Raw genomic sequence first — 19,392 nt, 5'->3', positions numbered from 1 at the left:
TGCTCTTACTGTAAGCACTGCCTCCCTCCATTTCAAGTTGCTGCCTCACGGATTGTGTGTAAGCACATCATCACAATGACTCCTCTGAATTTGGGACACCCACTGCCTGCTCTACTCTAGGACATAGATCCAGCATACAAGATCTTATTGACTTACTGCAAGAATGTAAATCCACTTAATCAATTATTCACTCTGGGTAATGTAGTCTGACCAAAGTTATGCTCTCATCTCCTGTAGAAGCGCTGGACTATTACAGAATTATGGGACCTATGAGGCACTTGACAGAAACAAAAATGCAGCAGACAAGACATGGTAAAGCAGTTCATAAGAATGAAATAAAAAAATTCTTGGCAGTGCTACAAGACACTAATTGTAGGAAGCAATATAAATAATCTGAACAATTATGAGTAAAAGTTCAGAGTTAAAGTGGCATTTTTTTCTTAAATATGGCTTGTTTTCAGATTTGAAGATGATACTGAATTTATATGACCTGTTAGACACATATCTTACTTTCATGTCCAACTATGTATTATTAATATTTTAAACAGAAAAAACCATGCATCTGCAGAAAGCCCTTCATAATTTCACAAAAGTACATTCAGCTTTTGTAGTCAATGCAACAGGAAACTCTGACACCAAAGTTGCATTTGACAAAATTCACAAACAGGAAGGACTGGATGCTGAGGACGAGATTGGACTTTTTTTTGGGTATTACAGGTTTCTTTAAAATTCCAAAATTGAGTTCACAGCCCATGCACGTACTTCTAATGCAAAGTGTTGCAGGTACCATGTTGATAAAACTTAGTGGCATACATGTAATGTTTCCTGGAAATATGCGAAGTAGACAGACCATAACATCAGTCACTGAACAACACTGATCTAACACCAGCACTGCCATTCTGAAGCAAAAGGCTTCAACCGGCACCTCTTTTAACCTTGCAGCTCAACAAGAATGATTGAGACAGACAATAAAAGGGGGACAAATAAAAGACTTGCAAAAAGGAGATGCATCAGGATCTATTATTTCTCTACCTGGCACTTGCTGACAGAAATAGCAAAGGCAGTGGCAGATTGGGAGGTCAAATGCTGTCCACTGAGACAGGATAACAGGTTTATGTTCTGTGAAGCCACTGCCACTACCCTAGACAGTGCTACAATAATCCCAGTTATTTGTTAGGAGAACAGATTGTTGATTTGCTGTGATTTTCTGCAAGCTCTTGAGTAGAATATAATCTGTAGCCATTATGGCTTGCAAAATTTCAGTCTAAACTTCCACGTCAGTACACACTTGCGGTGGAAGCTTTTTTTTTATTCATCAGAGGATGTGTGCATCCCTGATTGGCTCAACATTCATTGCTCATTCCTAAATGCCCTTGAGAAAGTGATGCTGAGCTGCCTTCTTGAAGCACATTTGGTGTAGGTGGATCCACAATCTTGTCAGGAAGGGAGTTCCAGGATCCAGGTAAATTGTGAAATATTACATGCTGTTTAAAACCTTTAACTTTTGTAGACCACTCTGAGACAATCAGGGCTCAGTTTTCAGTGCTAAATTTCAGTGAGGCATAACAGTGTTTGTTACAGCTCTTGGTCAGGGTTGGATTAAATTGGAATACAGGTGAAGGAAAACATGAGGTTCTGTACTGCGTTTAAGAAATGGCACTGGAAATAGCAAATGAAGTGGCAGAGACACCACTGGTAGATTTAAAGGAAATTTCAAAAATCTGGTCGGTTGACCTGGTGGGTTTACCTGGTCCATGCTTCTTATCAGTTGGTTCTGAAAGTCAGATAAGTCGGGGAATTTCACATATTTCATAAAATTTTTAACTTTTGGTGATGCCTATGGGGAAAGTAGGGCTGGATTTCTCACGCACTACCCCAATGAGTTGTAACATCTATCAGATGCAGTCAAACAACTTTTGGCTTATGAATTAGCAATCCATTAATAATGAACTGAAGGACAAAATCTTGTTAACTACATGATAACTGACTTCTACTCAGAGATAAAGCTCCTCTATCTGTATCCTGAAAATGTCTATTAAATAAAACTGCAATTTCATTTATTAGGAGAACAGCCTGTCCTCAAGTTAGGAAAATGTGCCTGAAAAGCTAACAACTTCAAACAGAAACATGGGAGAGAACAAAAGAATATATGAAACCTAGACTGTTTAGAACAAAAAGAACAGTATAATCTAATAAAGTGCGACTTCCACTTTGTGCAAGATTTCAGGGGAATATCTTGTAAGGAATTCAGTAGGCAAATGGGTTAAAAAATACAGGAATGCTTGTCACTATTCTGTGAATCAACTTACCTGTTCAAATTCACCAATAATGTCCAACGAGGTCATTAGACTGTCCCAAAGTAACCTATATTGGCCAGGGCGAATGTAATCCACTATCCTGTTTGGAAGTTCCTTTACAATCCCTTGAGTTTTGTACCTGGAATTTAAATTCAATTGTCTTGTTAGAAGCTATGCATATGTTCTTTTATATGAAAATGCAAATCTTTCTCAAAAAGGAAGGATTATGATGCTTATTCCCACAGGAATTATGTTTTAAACCAGTATAATTATTCTTATCTCCTCATAAAACTTCTACCTCATGTAATCTCCTGCATTCTTCCTCGTAGTTTACCATGGCCCCTTCTAAATTAATGTTAAACTTTGATTTTACTGATTTTATACCGATGCTCAAATCACTGGTATAAATTAATAACAAGAGGTCCCAGGACCAATCACACATCTTGCGATCCTGAAAATATTCCACTTATTACTCCATTTCACTTTTGTTCTGAAAGCCAAAAGCTGTCTAACCACTCAGCTTCATTCCCGTTAATAACATGTTCCTTACTTTTGGTAATACATCTCTTGTGATCCATAACAAACTACCTCTAAAAATCTGTAAATCAAATACAGGATACTTTCTGGGCATGTATCCAAAGCTTTGGACGTCCTGTGCAGCAAACACTAGAATATTTGCCCAATTGTCCTCTAAGGGGAAGTGACTTTTATAGGACTTTAGAGAAGCTAAGCAATTAATATGTGAATGGTAATTTCCGACTAGTTTTACCTGAAGCTGATTTTGCACCTTGCATCCCTGAATCCCCATCAGATAAGAGTATTGATGTATGTCATCCTGCAGCCAAGTTTCTGGAATGGCTGTCAGCTCATGCTTATTTCTATTCGCACAATCGAATACACAAACAAGGAACTTGAATAGACCACTTGGCTCTTCGAGCCTGCTCTGCCATTCAATAAGATCATGGATAATCTGATTTTAACCTCAACTCTACACTCCTGTAAACCCATGATAATCGTTCTTTCCCTTGGTTATCAAAAATTCATCTTGGAAGAAGAGTAAACCATTCAGTCCCTTAAGCCTGTTCCACCATTCAGTGAGATCAAGGTTGATCTGTAGTTTCACTTCATAACCTGCCTTTGGCCCCTGTCCTTTAATATCCTTACATAACAAAAATTTATCCATCTCAGATTTAAAACAAACAATAGTACAGCTATTACTGGGATGCTATTTGAATCTTGTCTAGTGAAAACTGACACAAACTATCTGATCAGTTTGCTTGCTATTTCTTCATCTTCCATTAGTAATTTCACAGATTCATTTTCTATGGGATTATTTTCTTTCTTAAGTATCTGAAGAAATTATTTTGACCTGATTTTATATATTTGGCTAACATTCTCTCATACTTTAAATTTAATCCCCTTCATCTTCTTGTAATTGTCTGCTGTTTTTATATTCTGCATTATCTGCCACCTTTCGTTGCATAATTATATGTCACTTTGAGTTTGTTACTATCACTGACTTTTTTTAGTTAACTACAGATGGGAGATCCATTCCTTTGAACTTCTATTATTTGTGGGAATGAATGGATCTATTCTTTTCTTTCTGAAATATTCCCTTAAGTGTTTGCCAGTGCATTTCTTTGACCTGTCTCTTAAACTGACAGTCCACTTTCACAACATCTGCTTTTGTGTCCTCATAATTGCCGTTGATTAAATTCAGAATATTAGTCTTGGGCCCACATTTAAACTGTCTGTAAAATTCAATTATATGGTTGCTACTACCCAGGGGTGTTTTCACTATGAGGTCAATAATTAATCCTATTTTATTGGTTAAATTGCTTTCAAAGCTATGGGAATTCAGGTATAGAGCCTTTAATTTTGGCCATTTGTTACTTTTGTAATTTCTAATCTTATTAGCTGATTTACTCTTAGATTTCTTTCGTTATTCTCCCTTATCATTTCCCATATTAATAACTTTCTATTTTGCAAGGTCAGTTCTTATCGAAACACATTCGTCCAGATTTGAGCCCCTGACCCCACGATTTAATTTAAAATCTTGTCTACCTCCCTAGTTCTGTGTCTTGTTGGAATACTAGTCAACACGGTTCCAGAGTAGACTGTAGGTGCAGCCTGTTTAAATGGTATAGCCCTTATTTGGTCCTGTACTGGTGTCAGTAGATCACAGACTAGAACCTTCTTCTCTCTCATAATTTTTAACCAGTGAGCCATGAATTCATTTTTATCATCTTATTTCTCCAATACCAATTTTCATGTAGCTCAAATAATAATCCAGAGATTGTTACCCTTGAGGTTCTGCTTCTTAAATTTGTGACTCATACTGACTATGCAGTACATCCTTTCTTCTGCCTCTGTCATTGAAACCTATGTGGGCCAGGATGCACCCCAGCCTATGTCAGTTCCTTTCTAGCCCAGGCACATGTCCCAAACCAACAGGCATGACAGCCATTTGGACTCTGGCTCTTTTGCATCAGAAAACAGTACAAATTTCTCTCACTATAATGTTCACTACCAACACAACTTTTTTTTTTGCTGTCCCCACTTGACTGACTTCCTGAATCACAGTGCTGTGGTCAGTAAGCTTACTCACGTGCAGCTAACACTCTCATCCAGACAAGCTAAAAGAACCTCAAGCCTGATGGACAATTATAGAGGTTGAGGCTCCTGGACACTGTGTCCTCTTAACTGCCTCAGCTGTATCCACAATCCCCAAGCCCTGATCACCAACCAAGTCAGAAGACACCATCCTCTAATGTGGACTGCATCCTGGTACAAAACACTGAGATAACTTTCCTCCTCCCTGATATGTCCTAGTGTTTGCAGCTTGGCCTCCAGTTCATGCACTGAGCTCAACTTGCTGCAGAGACAAACTGATACATAATTGCGGTGGATTATACCAGCATCCACATCTTTCAGTTACAATAATTCCCCATCCCCTGCCATCTTTATTTTGTGATAGATACATTATTTCTGATTTAGTTAATTTACAATAAAGCCTACAACTCCCAATAAGCTTATTACTCGCTGTAAACTGCACTAAAACTTCATAACACTTCACTATATCAGATAAATTAACCAAAAAATTTTAAATTGATAAATGGGCAACTCAGTCACCACCAGTTATTTATCTGTGTTCCTGAGACATCACTTCATTTATTTCTTTGAATGTGGTCAACTCATTGTCTGAGCCCCAACCCCAGTTTCGAAACCTCTCCCTTCTCTTGCTGCTTTGAATCTCTTGATCACCCCCTCTTGTTCCGCTTTGAATCTCTAGGACCATTCCCTTCTCATTCTGTTTTGAATCTCTTGGACCATTCCCCTCTCACTGTCTTTATAGCTCAGAGATCACTGCCCTCTCATGCAGAATTCAAGGACTCAGTCCATTGTTCTCTAGCATAGTTTTAAAGCTCTCAATCTCCTTTCATGTTATTTTGAAGCTCTCAGGCTGCTGCTCTGCAATGTGGTTTCAACACATACCTCATCAAATTCCCATTGATTCTTTTTACCACTGAATGCTGTTTCTAAAGTCTTATCTATCTTATCACCTATGATGTTAAACTGATTGGCCTATGGTTATTTAGAATGTCTTCAGATCCATTCTTGAACAAAGGTATTGCTATTTTCCAATTTCCTGATACCTCAACTATACTTTGGGAAGGCTGGAAGACGGCTCTACAGTATTCAATAGTTTTCACAACTCCTCAGGTGATGAAACGGTGCTTCTATTTTCTCCATATCTACTTTCCTTAGCAAACAGGGATGGAAACGATCCAGATCAGACAACTAAGTCACTCTAAGAACATCCAGCCTTTCCAGTACATTCCATCAATTTTTACCCAATCCACAGCTTCCACCATCTCCGAATCTATCAATTCCTTATGTTCATTCATGGGATGTGATTTCACTGTCTAGGCCAGCACTTATTGCACATCCTTAAATGTCCTGACAAAAGTGGTGTCAAGGTGCCTTTTTAAAACACTGCAGTTCTTGATGTGTAGGAATATCCACAGTACTGAATAGGAAGGGAATTCCAGGACATTGGCACAGTGAAGGAGCAGTAACGGAGTTCTATGTCAAGATGGTGTGTGGCTTGGACAGTAACCTGCAAGTGATGGTGTTCCCTTGAATCTGCTGACCATGTCCTTCTGGCTGGTTGATGTCACAGGTTTGGAATGTCTTGTCAGAGGAACCTAGTGAATTACTGCAGGGTACAATGACTGCTTGAAGTCAGTGGACTGGTCCATATTCAAGAACTCAACAGCCAATCTAAGTGACTATGCCACTACCATCACAGACTTTATCAGTAAATGTGTAGAGGACTGCTGCCAAAGAAGTTAGTTCCCCAACTAGAAACCATGGATAAATCAGAAGTACTGAAGTCCAGGTCTGAGGTGATTAAGTCGGGTGACACTAATCTATACAGGAAATCAAGGTACGATCTTTGCAAAGCCATCAGGGACACCTTGGTCTGGTACTGTCCAAACTAGAGTCCCAGATTAACCACAGGATCACATATTGACTGTGGCAAGGCTTACACAATATAACAAGCTACAAAGCAAAGTTGATTAGAACCGCTGACAACAATGTATCCCTCCCTGAGGAGCTTGATGCATTCTGTGCTCATTCAGAACAGAAGGTCAGTGAAATGATGTCACTTGCCCCGACAGCCTCGGGTGCCCCTGTACCCACAGTTACCACTGCAGATGTCAGATCGGCCTTCTTCAGGGTGAACCCATGGAAAGCGACTGGTCCAAATGGGGTCCCCGACAGTGTACTCGGGTTCTGCACGGACCAGATGATGGGAGTATTTGCAGACATCTTAATGTCTCCATGCTACGATGTGATTTTCCCACCTGCTTCAAGAAGGCCATTATCATCCCAGTGCCAAAGAAAAATTAGGCAGCATGCCTTTATGACTACTGCCTGGTGGCTCTGACATCCATCATTAGGAGGTGCATTGACAGGGTAGTAATGGCACACATCAACTCCAGCCTCCCAGATTGCCTTGACCCACTATATTTCACCTGCTGTCACAATAGGTCCATTGTAGACACCATCTCCCTGGCCCTACATTCACCCCTGGAACATCTGGATAATAAGGACACCTATGTCAGGCTCCCATTTCTTGACTTTAGCTCCATCTTCAACACCATAGATCTAACAAAACTCACCTCCAAACTCTGAGACCTAGGGGTCTGCTCCCACCTCTGCAACTGGAACCTCAACTTCCTGACCTGCAGATTGTAATCAGTAAGGATAGGCGAAAACACCTCCTCTCCTCTCCTCCACAATAATCCTCAACACCAGTGCCCCTATGTACTCAGCCCTTTACTATATTCCTTATACACTCACAACTGTGTTGTCAAATTCAGCTCTAACCTCACTTACAAATTTGCTGATGAAACCACTGTAGCGAGGCAGATCTCAAACTAGTCAGAGTACAGGAAAGAAATAGACAGCTTTGTTGAATGGTGTAAAGTCAACAATCTCTCCCTCAATGTCAACAAAATAAAGAGTTAGTCGTCGAGTTCAGTAAGCAGAATGGAGGACATGCCCCTCTCTGTATCAATGGTAATCAGGTGGAGGAGAGAATCTAACCATCACTCGTTGATGCTCACTGGCATTATCATCGCTGAATTCCTCAATATCAATATCATGAGGGTTACCATTGACCAGGAACTGAACTGAGCCAACTATGTCAGCACTGAAGCTCCAAGAATAGATCAGAAGCTAGGAATTCGGCACCAACTAACTTGCCTCCTATCGCCCCAATGCCTATAATCCATCTACAAGGCAAAATTCATAAGTGTGATGGAACACTTTCAATTTCTCTGGATGTATGCAGCTCCAAAAACACTCGAAGCTTGTCACCATCCAGCTTGGTTGATTAACACTGTATTCTTCACATTCAAAATTCACAATCTTCACCACCTATGCAGAGTGTCTGTAGTGTGTTCCGTCTGATTTGATTCACTACTGTCACGTGTACCCAAATACAGTGAAAAGTACAGTTTTGCACGCTAACCAGACAAATCATACCTTACATAAGTACCTCACGGTAATAGAACAGAATGCAGAATAGAACAGAACGCAGAATATGGTGTCACAGCTACAGAGAAGGTGCAGAGAAAGATCAACTCTAATATGAGAGGTCAGTTCTTAAGTCTGATAACAGAGGGGAAGTAACTGTTCTTAAATTTGTAGGCACGTGTTTTCAAACTTCTGTAACTTCTGCCTGATGGAAGAGGGTGGAGCAGAGTGTAACCAGGATGGGAAGGGTCTTTGATAATGTTGGCTGCTTTCCTGAGGCAGCAGGGAATGTAGATGGTATCAGTAGAAGGAAGGCTGGTTTTCGTGATGGGCTGGGCTAAGTACATAACTCTCTGTAATTTTTTGTGGTTTTTGGCAAGGCAGTTGCCATACCAAACTCTGGTACTTCCAGATAGGATACTTTCTATGGTGAATCTATAAGAATTAGTAACAGCCACTGTGGACATGCCGAATTTTATTAGCCTTCTGAGAAAATAGATTTGTTGGTGTGCTTTCTTGATTGTAACTTTGACATGGACGGACCAGGATACATCGTTCATGACATTTACTCCTAGGAACCTGAATCTCTCTTGCTGGAGATGGTCACTCTGTCACTTGTGTGACTTAATGTTAATTGTCAGTACAAATCTGGATGTTTTCGGGTTTACTGCATATGGACACAGATGGCTTCAGTAACTGAGGAGTCATGAATGTTGCTGAACATTGTTCAATTATACTTTTGACCTCATGATGGAGGAAAGATTATTGACAAAACAAGTGAAGATGACTGAGTCTAGGATACTACTCTGAGGAACACCTGCAGTGATGTCCTTGGGCTGAAATAATCAACCTCCAACAAACCCAGCCAACATCCTTTGTACTATGTTATGATTGCAACCATATAATTTTCTCAATTCCAGTTTTGCTAGGACTTCTTGATGCCACACTTTGTTAAATGCTGCCTTGATGTCAAGGTCATTCACTCTCACCTCACCTCTGAAGTTCAGCTCTTCTGTCCATGTGTCTGAAAGCTGTCATGAAGTCAGTAATGAGTGACCCTGGCAGAACCTAAACTAAGTGTCAGTGAACAGTTTATTACTTTGCAAGTACCACTTGATAGCACTATTGACTACCATTTCCACCACTCTGCTGATAATCAAGAAAAGATTGATAGAGCAGTAATTGGCCAGGTTGAAATTACACTGTCTTTTGCAAGTTTGTGTGCAGTTCTTTGCAATTTTCCACAGTGAATAGATTCCAGCGTTATGGCAGTGCTGGAACAGCTTGTCTAGGGGCACAGCTAGTCATGAGCACAAGTCTTAAGTACAATTGCCAGAATGTTGGCTGGGTCCATTGCCTGTGTAGTATCTAGAGACTTCAGCTTTATCGTGACATCCTGTGGAGTTAATCAACTGGTGACAGCTGACGTCTTGAACTACTACAGGCCATATGCTATGGGTAGACTCACAATGCTGTCAGTGACGGAATTCCCATATTTTGACAAAGTTGCAATGAAGGACTGGAGATATATTTCCAAGTCAGAATGGCATGTAGTGTGAAGGGGAGCAAACAGGTGATGGTAGTGTTCCCATGTATTTGCTGTTCTTGTCCTTCAAGATGGAAGTGGGCACAGGTTTGGAAGGTGCTGTGTAAGGATCTTTGCCAAATTTATGCAGTGCATCTTGGAGATAGGGCAGTTAAGAGTCAATAATATTGCCATGGGCCTGGGGTAATGTGGGCCAGGTAAGAACAGATTTCTTTTCTTGAAGTATATTGGTGAACCGGACAAAGCTTTAGGATAGAGATAGTAGGAATTGCAGATGCTGGAGAATCTGAGTTAACAAGGTGTGGAGTCGGATGAACACAGCTGGCCAAGCAGCATCAGAGGAGCAAAAAAGCTGACCTTTCGGGCCCAGACCCTTCTTCAGAAATGGGGGAGGAGAAGGGGGTTCTGAAATAAATAGGAAGAGAGGGGGAGGCAGATAGAAGATGGATAAAGGAAAAGATAGGTGGAGAGGAGACAGACAGGTCAAAGATGCAGGGATGGAGCCAGTAAAGGTGAGTGTAGGTAGGGAGTTAGGGAGGGGATAGGTCAGTCCAGAGAGGACATACAGGTCAAGGGGGTGGGATGAGGGGATAGGTGGGAGGAAGGGCAGGTTAGGGAGGCAGGGACAAGCTGGGTTGGTTTTGGGATGCGGTTGTGGGAGGAGAGATTTTGAAGTTTGTGAAGTCCACATTGATACCATTGGGCTGCAAGGTTCCCAAGTGAAATATGAAGTGCTGTTCTTGCAACCTTCGGGTGGCATCGTTGTGGCACTGTAGGAGGCCCAGGATGGTCATGTTGTCTGAGGAATGGGAGGGGGAGTTGAAATGGTTCACACTGGGACGTGCAGTTGTTTAGTTTGCACTATCCTTCGCACCTTCTATCCACCTCCCCCTCTCCCTATTTATTTCAGAGCCCTTTCCCCTCCATCATTTCTGAAGAAGGGTCTAGGCCCAAAACGTCAGCTTTCCTGCTCCTCTGATGCTGCTTGGCCTGCTGTGTTCATCCAGCTCTACACCTTGTTATCTCAAAGTTTTAGGACAATCTCTTTGTTGTATAGTCGCCATTATGGACACTAATTTTTAATCCACACATATTTAATCAATTATATTTAAGTTCTCAACCTGATATGGTGGGATTCAAATTCATGATCCTAAGCATTAGTCCAGGCTTGTGTCACTTCGCCACAAAATAACTACAATGTTACTATTTCCACTCACTTTATCTGCTCTGTAACTTCCTTCAATATTTTAGAATGTTTACCATTAGGATCTGGTAGCTTTACTAGTTTAGTCAGAGTACATTTTAAAAGAAAAATTCTTTGAATATTTATCTCTGGCAATAGATCTTCCATTTCTTTGAAAAGCCCAATTTCATTTTCATCCGTAAAAACTAATGTAAAATATTCATTAGCCATCTCACATTTTGCCCATCTCATCATCTCTAAATGATCCCACCTCTTTTTCAGAATCCTTTTGTTTCCTAATTCACAATTCCAATAGTTACTACATTTCACAAGTATTTCACTGGTTGCAATGAAATTAGGGAAATCCCAAATTTGTGAAAGGTGCAATGTTAATGAAAGTGTCTCTTGAACTTGCTATTTCTCTGTATTTGGTTTGCCAAACTCATTTAATACTTACTAAATCCCTTCTTGCTCTTTCTTTATATTTTGTTTTACGTTTTAGCTGTCAGTATTTTTAAAAATACTTACAGAAATCCTCCAAATTTTTCTGAAGGTTTCCTCCAAACAATTACGTCTTTCTGTGAAGATAAGAAATGAATCATTCGTAATGTGAAATAAAGCATTAAAAATACATTATTCATTATCATTTAAAGCTTGTAGTAATGTAGCAGCTTTCAAAATGCTCCAGAGTTGCCAAACCATCACCTGGAAATGAAAAGGCGATACTGAAAAACAAAGGAGGGTCACATTTTCCAATTTATTTTGGGCATCACACCGAGAATTCAAACTAAAGGTGCACATGAATAAGTAAAAGAAACCTGAACTGAGACAAAGTTGTTAATGGTCTCAAACAAGGAGGAGTAGCACCAAAATGGCCTCAACCTACAGCACTGTGCAATTGAAAGGGCTGGTAGATACAAATTCGTAGAAAGATTTGCTTTTACATCTCTCTTTCACAATCACCAGATATCCCAAAGTGTTTTCCACCCGATGAAGTACTTTTGAAGTCTGATGAACATGTTAATGTAGGAATTGCAGCAATTTACATGCAGCAAATTCCCACAAACAGCAACATGACCATGACTAGATGACATGCTTTCTGAAAGGTAAACAGCTCGTGCTTAAAGACTGAAAAATGCTTTAAAGTAAATTTGGTTTGTTAAATGTAAAGAGTAGGATTAAATACAAAGGCAAAGATCAAAGGTTACTATACAATTTGCTGTCAAAGCCATTTCTGAAGTGGGCATGAAATTTGGGATTTCCCATTATAAGAAGTGTATAACATTCTTTGTGAAAGTGTTCTAAAAAAAGCCTCATCCAGGGATGCCTAATCAGAAGTAGTTACCCTCTTACCTCCGGACAAACCTCAGGGGAGCTCTCTCCCACTGCAACTCCTCTATCCATCTTCGATCCACCTCTCCCTCTATGCCTATTTATTTCAGAACCCTCTCCCCATCGCCCTTTTCTGATGAAGGGTCTAGGCCCGAAATGTCAGCTTTTGTGCTCCTAAGATGCTGCTTGGCCTGCTGTGTTCATCCAGCTCCACACTTTATTATCTCGGATTCTCCAGCATCTGCAGTTCCCATTATCTCTGATTCTAATGGAAACTCAGTTGTGAGGAATAGCTAGATGGACGAAAACTTTATTCTCAAACTGAGAAGTGGAACATTAAATTTGACAGACATTTAAAATTCTAAACAGTGTATATAGATAAATAATTTCCATTGACAGCAAAACTGAATCATCAGGCAATGATCTTTGCTAACCTTAGTAAATTGATTAGAAAGAGAATCAAAAAACACCACTTTACTGGTATGAATGGAACCATCAGGTCTACTGTCAAGTCAATGAATGGCTGTGATAAGGCAGTGTCAGTAGCTGCAGCATGATTGTACGTGGCGAGAGTAAGTTCTATCATGGAGACCCTCTTAAGGGAAAATAAAGATAAAAGTTAGAAAATTAAATCACACCGTACAAATGTTCCCATCATCCACACACAGGCACATAGGCAAATACTAACCTTGTAAATGCAGAATGAAACATATTGGTAAAAAGTAGAAACTGCAAAGGTCTCAAAAGTGAAAAGGCAGTAAATTATTTGGGACATAGTATATGTTAGCATAACTATTATTGATCAGTGCATGAAATACTTACTGTTTTCTTTCCAACTCTCCATTCACTGTCACCACTGCAGTAATATTTAATAAGAGTGCTTTCAACTTCTGTAGCCAGTTTTTGTGCATCAAGTAAAGTTTCCATTTCTAGTAAACTGCAAGATTAAAAGATGGGAAACAAATCAGGCAATTTCCACGGACAAGTTGAACTGTTTTAGCTGAATTTTTTGATGATATTTGTGAGATGTGTTTATTGCAAAGTGTCAAACTCAGCCCAAACTCTCAACTTACTTACAGAACACTAACTAATTACTACTGCATACCGAAGAACTTTTGGCCTTGATTACAGGGATGTAACTACAAAAAAAGTTTGACTGGAAAATGAGAATTTTCCTAAACAATTTCAATGGGTAGTGGGTTATGAAAAATTTTGGCAGTGGAGATTATCATTGCTTCTGTATTATGATGAGCAATTTCCTTCCCCCCAGATCTCATTCCAATCTCACTCCATCAAGCCTGCCACTGGTTGTTCCACACCATTTGAAAACCAGGGGAGTCAAAGACCCCAAGTTCCCAGAAGAGTTCTCTTCCTCTTATCCTACAGCAATTTTTTTAATCCACTTGTGGGATGTGAGTGTCGCTGCTTGCTTGTCCCTGGTTTCCCTTAAGAAAGGGAAAAGGTTGTGATCAGCTGCCTTTTTTAACCACTGCAGTCCATGTGCTGTAGGTAGACAGACAATATCTGTAGGGAGAGAATTCCAGGATTTTGATCCAGCAACACTGAAGGAACAGCAATATATTTCCAAGTCAGGAAGGTGAGTGGCTTGGAGAACATGCAGGTGATGGTGGTCCGATGAATCTGCAGCTTTTGTTTTACTAGATGATAGGGAGTGGGAAAGTGCTCCCTAAGGAGCTTTGGTAAACTTCTGCAGTACATCTTGTAGATGATACATATTGTTCCTAATTAGTGTGGTGGAGAGATTGATTTTTTATGGATTTGGTGCTAATCAAGCAGGATGGTGCGTCCTGGATGGTGCCAAGCTTCTGGACTGTTGCTGGACTGCATTCATCAAGGGAAGTGGGAAGCATAACTTCACATTCCAGACTTGTGACTTGTAAATAGTGGATAGGCTCTGGGGAGTCAGGAGATGAGTAATGCATTGCCGGATTCTTAGCCTCTGATCTGCTCTTATAGCCATTGTATTTATACTGCCAGCCTAGTTTTTCTGCAATTCCCAATGGTTCTATTATGAAGAAAGCGGTGGAGAGCCCCAGAAAGCAGTGCTAAATGTTTTTATGTGCCCTATTAACATGGATTATAGCAGCTCCTTCTTGCAATTGTCTTGGTCTCGGTCATGGCGCTCAGTGGAAGGCATGATGAAATCTGAGAGACACTACTGCTCCTTTAAGAAGTTTCCTCACAGCAGCAATGGAATATTCCGTATTCATACCAACAAGGTTCCCTGTTGACTACAGAAATTTATGACAGTTTCCAAAATAAAATAGGTTTACTATGAGTACAAAAGAAACATACCACAAACAACCACAGCCTAAGCTTCTTTTCAGAATCTTGACATGATTATAACTAATATTGCAGACAACTTTACAGAAAAATCAGCTACTTTGAGCTGGTAAAAATAAATGTCAGGGCAATTTTATCCTTCCCAATAATATTTCAGGTATGTTATGACTACTGCCTTATATAGTTTTAGCAAGACTTTCCTATTTTTATAGTCTATTCTCTTTGAAATAAAGACCATTTGCCTTCCTTATTAACTGATGAATCTGGATGTTAGCCTTTTGTGTTTCATACATGATGATCCCAAATCCCCGTGCTCCATTTGAGTAATATTCAGCTCCTCTATTCTTCCTGCCAAAATGTATAACCTCACATTTTCCCACATTATATTCCATCTGGCAAGACTTTTGATCAATTTGACCTTCTTGTTATTCAGCAGAACAGATACTTGAAATATAATTTAAAATTAAATAATTAAAAGGATCTCATTAACATTAGAATTCGTACATCAAATTGTTATTATTCAAAGTTGGAAATTATAATTTATGCTCCTACCCTAGACAGGTAAAATATACAAGCAAAAATATTTTAAATTAATATTTAACTAAGACTAGATCACAAGCAGCTGAGTATTACAGGCTTTGAATGTATTGTCCCTAAGTTATGAGTTTGTTATTAAAGTAATCATTTCAGTATCCACGTAAGGTTTCTCCCAGGAGTATCTATGGTTTTCCAAAATAGAGTAAGTTTACCATGAGTACAAATGAAAACATACCACAAACAACTTCAGCCCAAGCTTCTTTTTGAAATAGTACCATTACAATAAATCTTTCAGACCAATTTACAGAAAATCAGCTCCCTTGAGCCGATGGAAATAATTTTCAATTGGGGAGCAATTAGAATTAAATTGGAGATGATGTTTAAATCCAAATAATTAGGTAAATTTCAGTTAACTTCTGAGGAACCAGGATGAAGGACCATACTTTTGCAGTACTCTACCTTTACACCTGAGCCCCAGTGATCAGGTCACCAGGGTAGGTTCAACCAAATCCTGTTTGCTTAACTGGAGGTTGAAATCTCTCACACACTATTGATGCTTTTGCCCCATTCTTGGTAAGCTGATTATGGACCGTAACTGTGATCAGTAACTAGCTACAAAGACATTATCCAACTCCAATCCCTTAATCAAAGTAGAAACAATGACAGAAGGGACAATTCCGTAGATAGTAGTAAGCCTGGTTTTGCAGATTTAATTAGCTGTAAAAGGGCACCAGTCATCGAAGTTTTGCAACAATTTGAGGTTTAGTAATCATTTTGAATTGGAAGAACATATCAACAATTATGGAGCAGTTGTTTCCTTGAATTTGGAGCTTTTAACATGGCTCAAGCAAAAAAAATCATAAAATAAGGGAAGATACATAAACTACATTATGTCTGGAAAATTGATGTGAAAACCTCACTTCTTTCCATTAGCTTTTCAGTCATCATGACGGCATGTGTCAAGGTTCCAGCAAAAATGTCAACATTACCCATGTATCCCAAAAACTACCACTTCTTGGTGTCCTCTTATCCTTACGTTTCAGCTTCATGCGCAGTCAATGCCAAAACTGCCTGTAAAAGACACAGCTCTGACAAATTCCAGTATTCAGTTTAACTTTTATTTCTTTACTTGTTCCATTATATGTTCCTTCAAAAGGTTCTCGAGTAGATTTGTAGCTCAGGTTGTGGATGCTGTGATTGGTTTGCTCACTGAGCTGGTTCATTTATTTGCAGGCATTTCATTACCCCGCTGGGTAACATCAGTGCAGCCTCCAATGAAATGTTGTTGTGCTTTTCTGCTTGTTATTCAATCTCTGGGGTCAGTTGGAGTTGATCACTTCCAGTTTTTCTTTGCAGTGGTGTGTATACAGAGTCTAATTCTACGTTTTTACCAATGGCCTTCTTGGTGGAGAATCAGGTCTCTAGAAAATCCTGTGCTTGTCTCTGTTTGGCTTGTCCTAGGATCCTGACATTGTCTCAATTGAACTGGTGGTTCTCCTTGACGGTGTGTATGGAGACAAGTGAGCATTGGTTGTGTCTTTTTGTTGCTGGTTGGTGTTCACGTATTCTCGCAGCCAGTTTCCTTCCTTTCTGTCCAACGTAATGTTTGTCACAGTGCTTGCATGGAACCTTACATTGGTTCTGCCTATAGTGGGTAAGGGGTCTTTGGCTCTTGTTAGCAGTTAGCACAGGTTTGATGTAGGTTTGTGTGCTACTCTGATGCTCAATGGCCATAGGAGTCTTATGGTCAGTTCAGATACGCTGTTGATGTATGGCAATGTGACAAGTGTGTCGGGGCATGCTGTATCTTCCTGTTGTTGTTTGTGTGACATGCATTGTTGGATCCAGATGTTTGGGGATCCGTAGTCTCTAAATACTTGGCGGAGGTATTCTTCTTCATTTTGGCGTAGGTCAGGGTTGCTGCAGTGTGTTGTGGCTCTTTTGAACAGTGTATTTATGCAACTTTGTTTCTGGGTGAGAGGTGGTAATATTTGAAATTTAGGATGTGATCCGTGCGCATGGCCTTTCTGTGTACTTTGGTCAGAAAGTCCTCGTCGGCCCTGCGTTCTATGATCACGTCCAGGAATGGGAACTGTTTGTTCTTTGCTTCTTTGATGAGTCTGATGTAGGTGAAAATGTTGTTTACAAGTTGGTGTGTTTCTCCTAGTTTAGACCATTTGATGATGACAGGAGTGTTGTCCACGTATCGGATCCATAGTTTGGGTTAGCTCTGTGGAAGGGCCGTGCCGCGCTTTCGAGTCTCTGCATCACTGCTTCTGCTACTAGTCCAGAGATAGGTGAACTCATAGGTGTCCTATTGACCCTGAGGAAGGGTCACCGGACCCGAAGTGTTAACTCTGATATTTTCTTCACAGATGGTGCCGGATCTGCTGAGGTTTTCCAGCAACTTCTGTTTTTGTGCCTGATTTACAGCATGCCCAGTTCTTTCAGTTTTTATTGGGTCTTATGTCAGGTCTTGATGATCAGCAAACACAGAGTCATGGATTGAGTCCTTACTGGGGAAAGTCGACAAGGAAGCAAAAACTAAGCTCTTGGGACTGGAAAAATTGAATGACGAAATGGAAGCAAACAGAGAAATGAATAACGAGCAAGTGCATGATGAGATTCTGATGCTTACAGACAAATTGTCACCAATAACCACTGAAGCACAAGTATTGCATCAAACTAAAATGAAAACAGATGCTGGAAATACTTAGGTAAGGCAGTCATTGTGGAGAGAGAAACGGAGGTTAAAATTTCAGGAGATGTAAAGGATAAAGGTTTAGCTGGATGGCTGGGGCAGAGTCAAAGGCAAGGTCAATTTCTAACAATTAAAAGCTAACATCCAAGTTCAGTGCATAGATAAAGCAAATGGAATACTGGCCTTTATTTCAGTGGGAATGGAGTACAAAAATAAGTACTTTTGTGAAAATTATACAGGACACTAGTCATATTGCAGCCTGGAATACTGTAATAAGTATTAATATCTAAGGAACAACATGCTGGCATTGCAGGCAGTCAAGAGAAGTTTCACTCAGCTGATCCCAGGTTGGAGGGACTGTCTTACGAGGAAATGTTGAGTATGTTAGGCTTGTATTCATTAGAATTTCAAAGAATGAGAGGAGGCCTTATTGAAGCATATCATACTCTTGGTGGACTGGTCAGGGTAGATGCAGAAAGTTTGTTTCCTTTTGTGGGAGAGTCTAGGATCACAGGGCATAATTTTGGAATAAAGGGTGACATATTTAAAACAGGAGGAATTTAAGTAGGAATTTCATCTCTCACAGGGTAGTGAATCTGTAATACTTTTTACTGCATGCAGTGGATAGTGAGACTGGATCATTAAGTATATGCAAGGCCAAGGCAGATAGCTTTTTAATCAGTAAGGAAATCAAGGGTTATATGTTAAAAGCATGATCATGGAGTTGAGGTTGATCAGATCAAGCATAATCTCACAGAATGTCACAGTAGACTGGATGGGCTGAATGACCTACTTACTCTTACATTTTATGGTTTTCCGGGTGATCTCTTTGCCAAAAACTTCTATTCAGTTTTCAAGCATGACCCCGAGCTTCTACGATGGCCTGTCATTTTAATTCTCCACCTTGCTCTCAAAACTCACATTTCTGTTATTAGTCTGTAGCACTGATCCACTGAAACTCATTGTATCAAAAAGGAAGGTCATCTTTGGATCAAGAGCTTTTCCGCCATCTGGGCAGAAAACTGTCCAACAAGTTGACCATGTACTTTAAACACGTTTTTGCTTCCTTTGCACGATTCAGTTTTTATCTAATTTTCATTGACAGACAGCAGCACGCCCGCACGAGATGTATATTTCTTTATTTTCCAGTCCCATCACATTTTTCATCGCCCTGTAAGACTGACCGTCTGTCACTCAATCTCCCCGGCCCCCACCGCCATCACAAACTCTCCTTTTGTCTCTCCCACTCCAGCACAAAACCTATTACACCTCTACTGCAGCTCTGATAAAATGTCATCGACCCGAATGGTCAACTCAGTTCAGCTTTGTATTCAGTACTCTCCTGGGTACTTCCACTTTGTTCTATTTTTATTTCAGATGTCCTGCGTATGCAGTATTCTACTTTTCGAGCGCACCGACCTCATTGCTTCACTCTGCATATCAC

At 40.0% G+C, this 19,392-nt stretch overlaps 1 protein-coding gene across 4 annotated transcripts in view; it reads right to left on the bottom strand.

Moving 5' to 3' along the window:
- The window catches only part of stard4 (StAR-related lipid transfer (START) domain containing 4), a 35,238-nt gene that overhangs the window by 15,337 nt on the left and 509 nt on the right, over positions 1 to 19,392 (bottom strand). For all 4 annotated transcript variants that reach the window (XM_048525539.2, XM_048525556.2, XM_048525522.2 and 1 more), the window contains 3 exons: positions 13,229 to 13,343; positions 11,603 to 11,652; positions 2,310 to 2,436 (listed from right to left, as the gene is read on the bottom strand). In XM_048525539.2, coding sequence (XP_048381496.1) covers positions 2,310 to 2,436; positions 11,603 to 11,652; positions 13,229 to 13,333 — 282 coding nt within the window. In that variant the 5' untranslated portion in view covers positions 13,334 to 13,343. The remainder of the gene's footprint in view (positions 1 to 2,309; positions 2,437 to 11,602; positions 11,653 to 13,228; positions 13,344 to 19,392) is intronic.

The sequence above is a fragment of the Stegostoma tigrinum genome, chromosome 3, assembly GCF_030684315.1.
Source record: "Stegostoma tigrinum isolate sSteTig4 chromosome 3, sSteTig4.hap1, whole genome shotgun sequence".
In the NCBI taxonomy this organism is placed as follows: Eukaryota; Metazoa; Chordata; class Chondrichthyes; order Orectolobiformes; family Stegostomatidae; genus Stegostoma; species Stegostoma tigrinum.
Note: the sequence above shows the minus strand (reverse complement) of the source record. Positions and strands in the feature narration are given on the sequence as shown.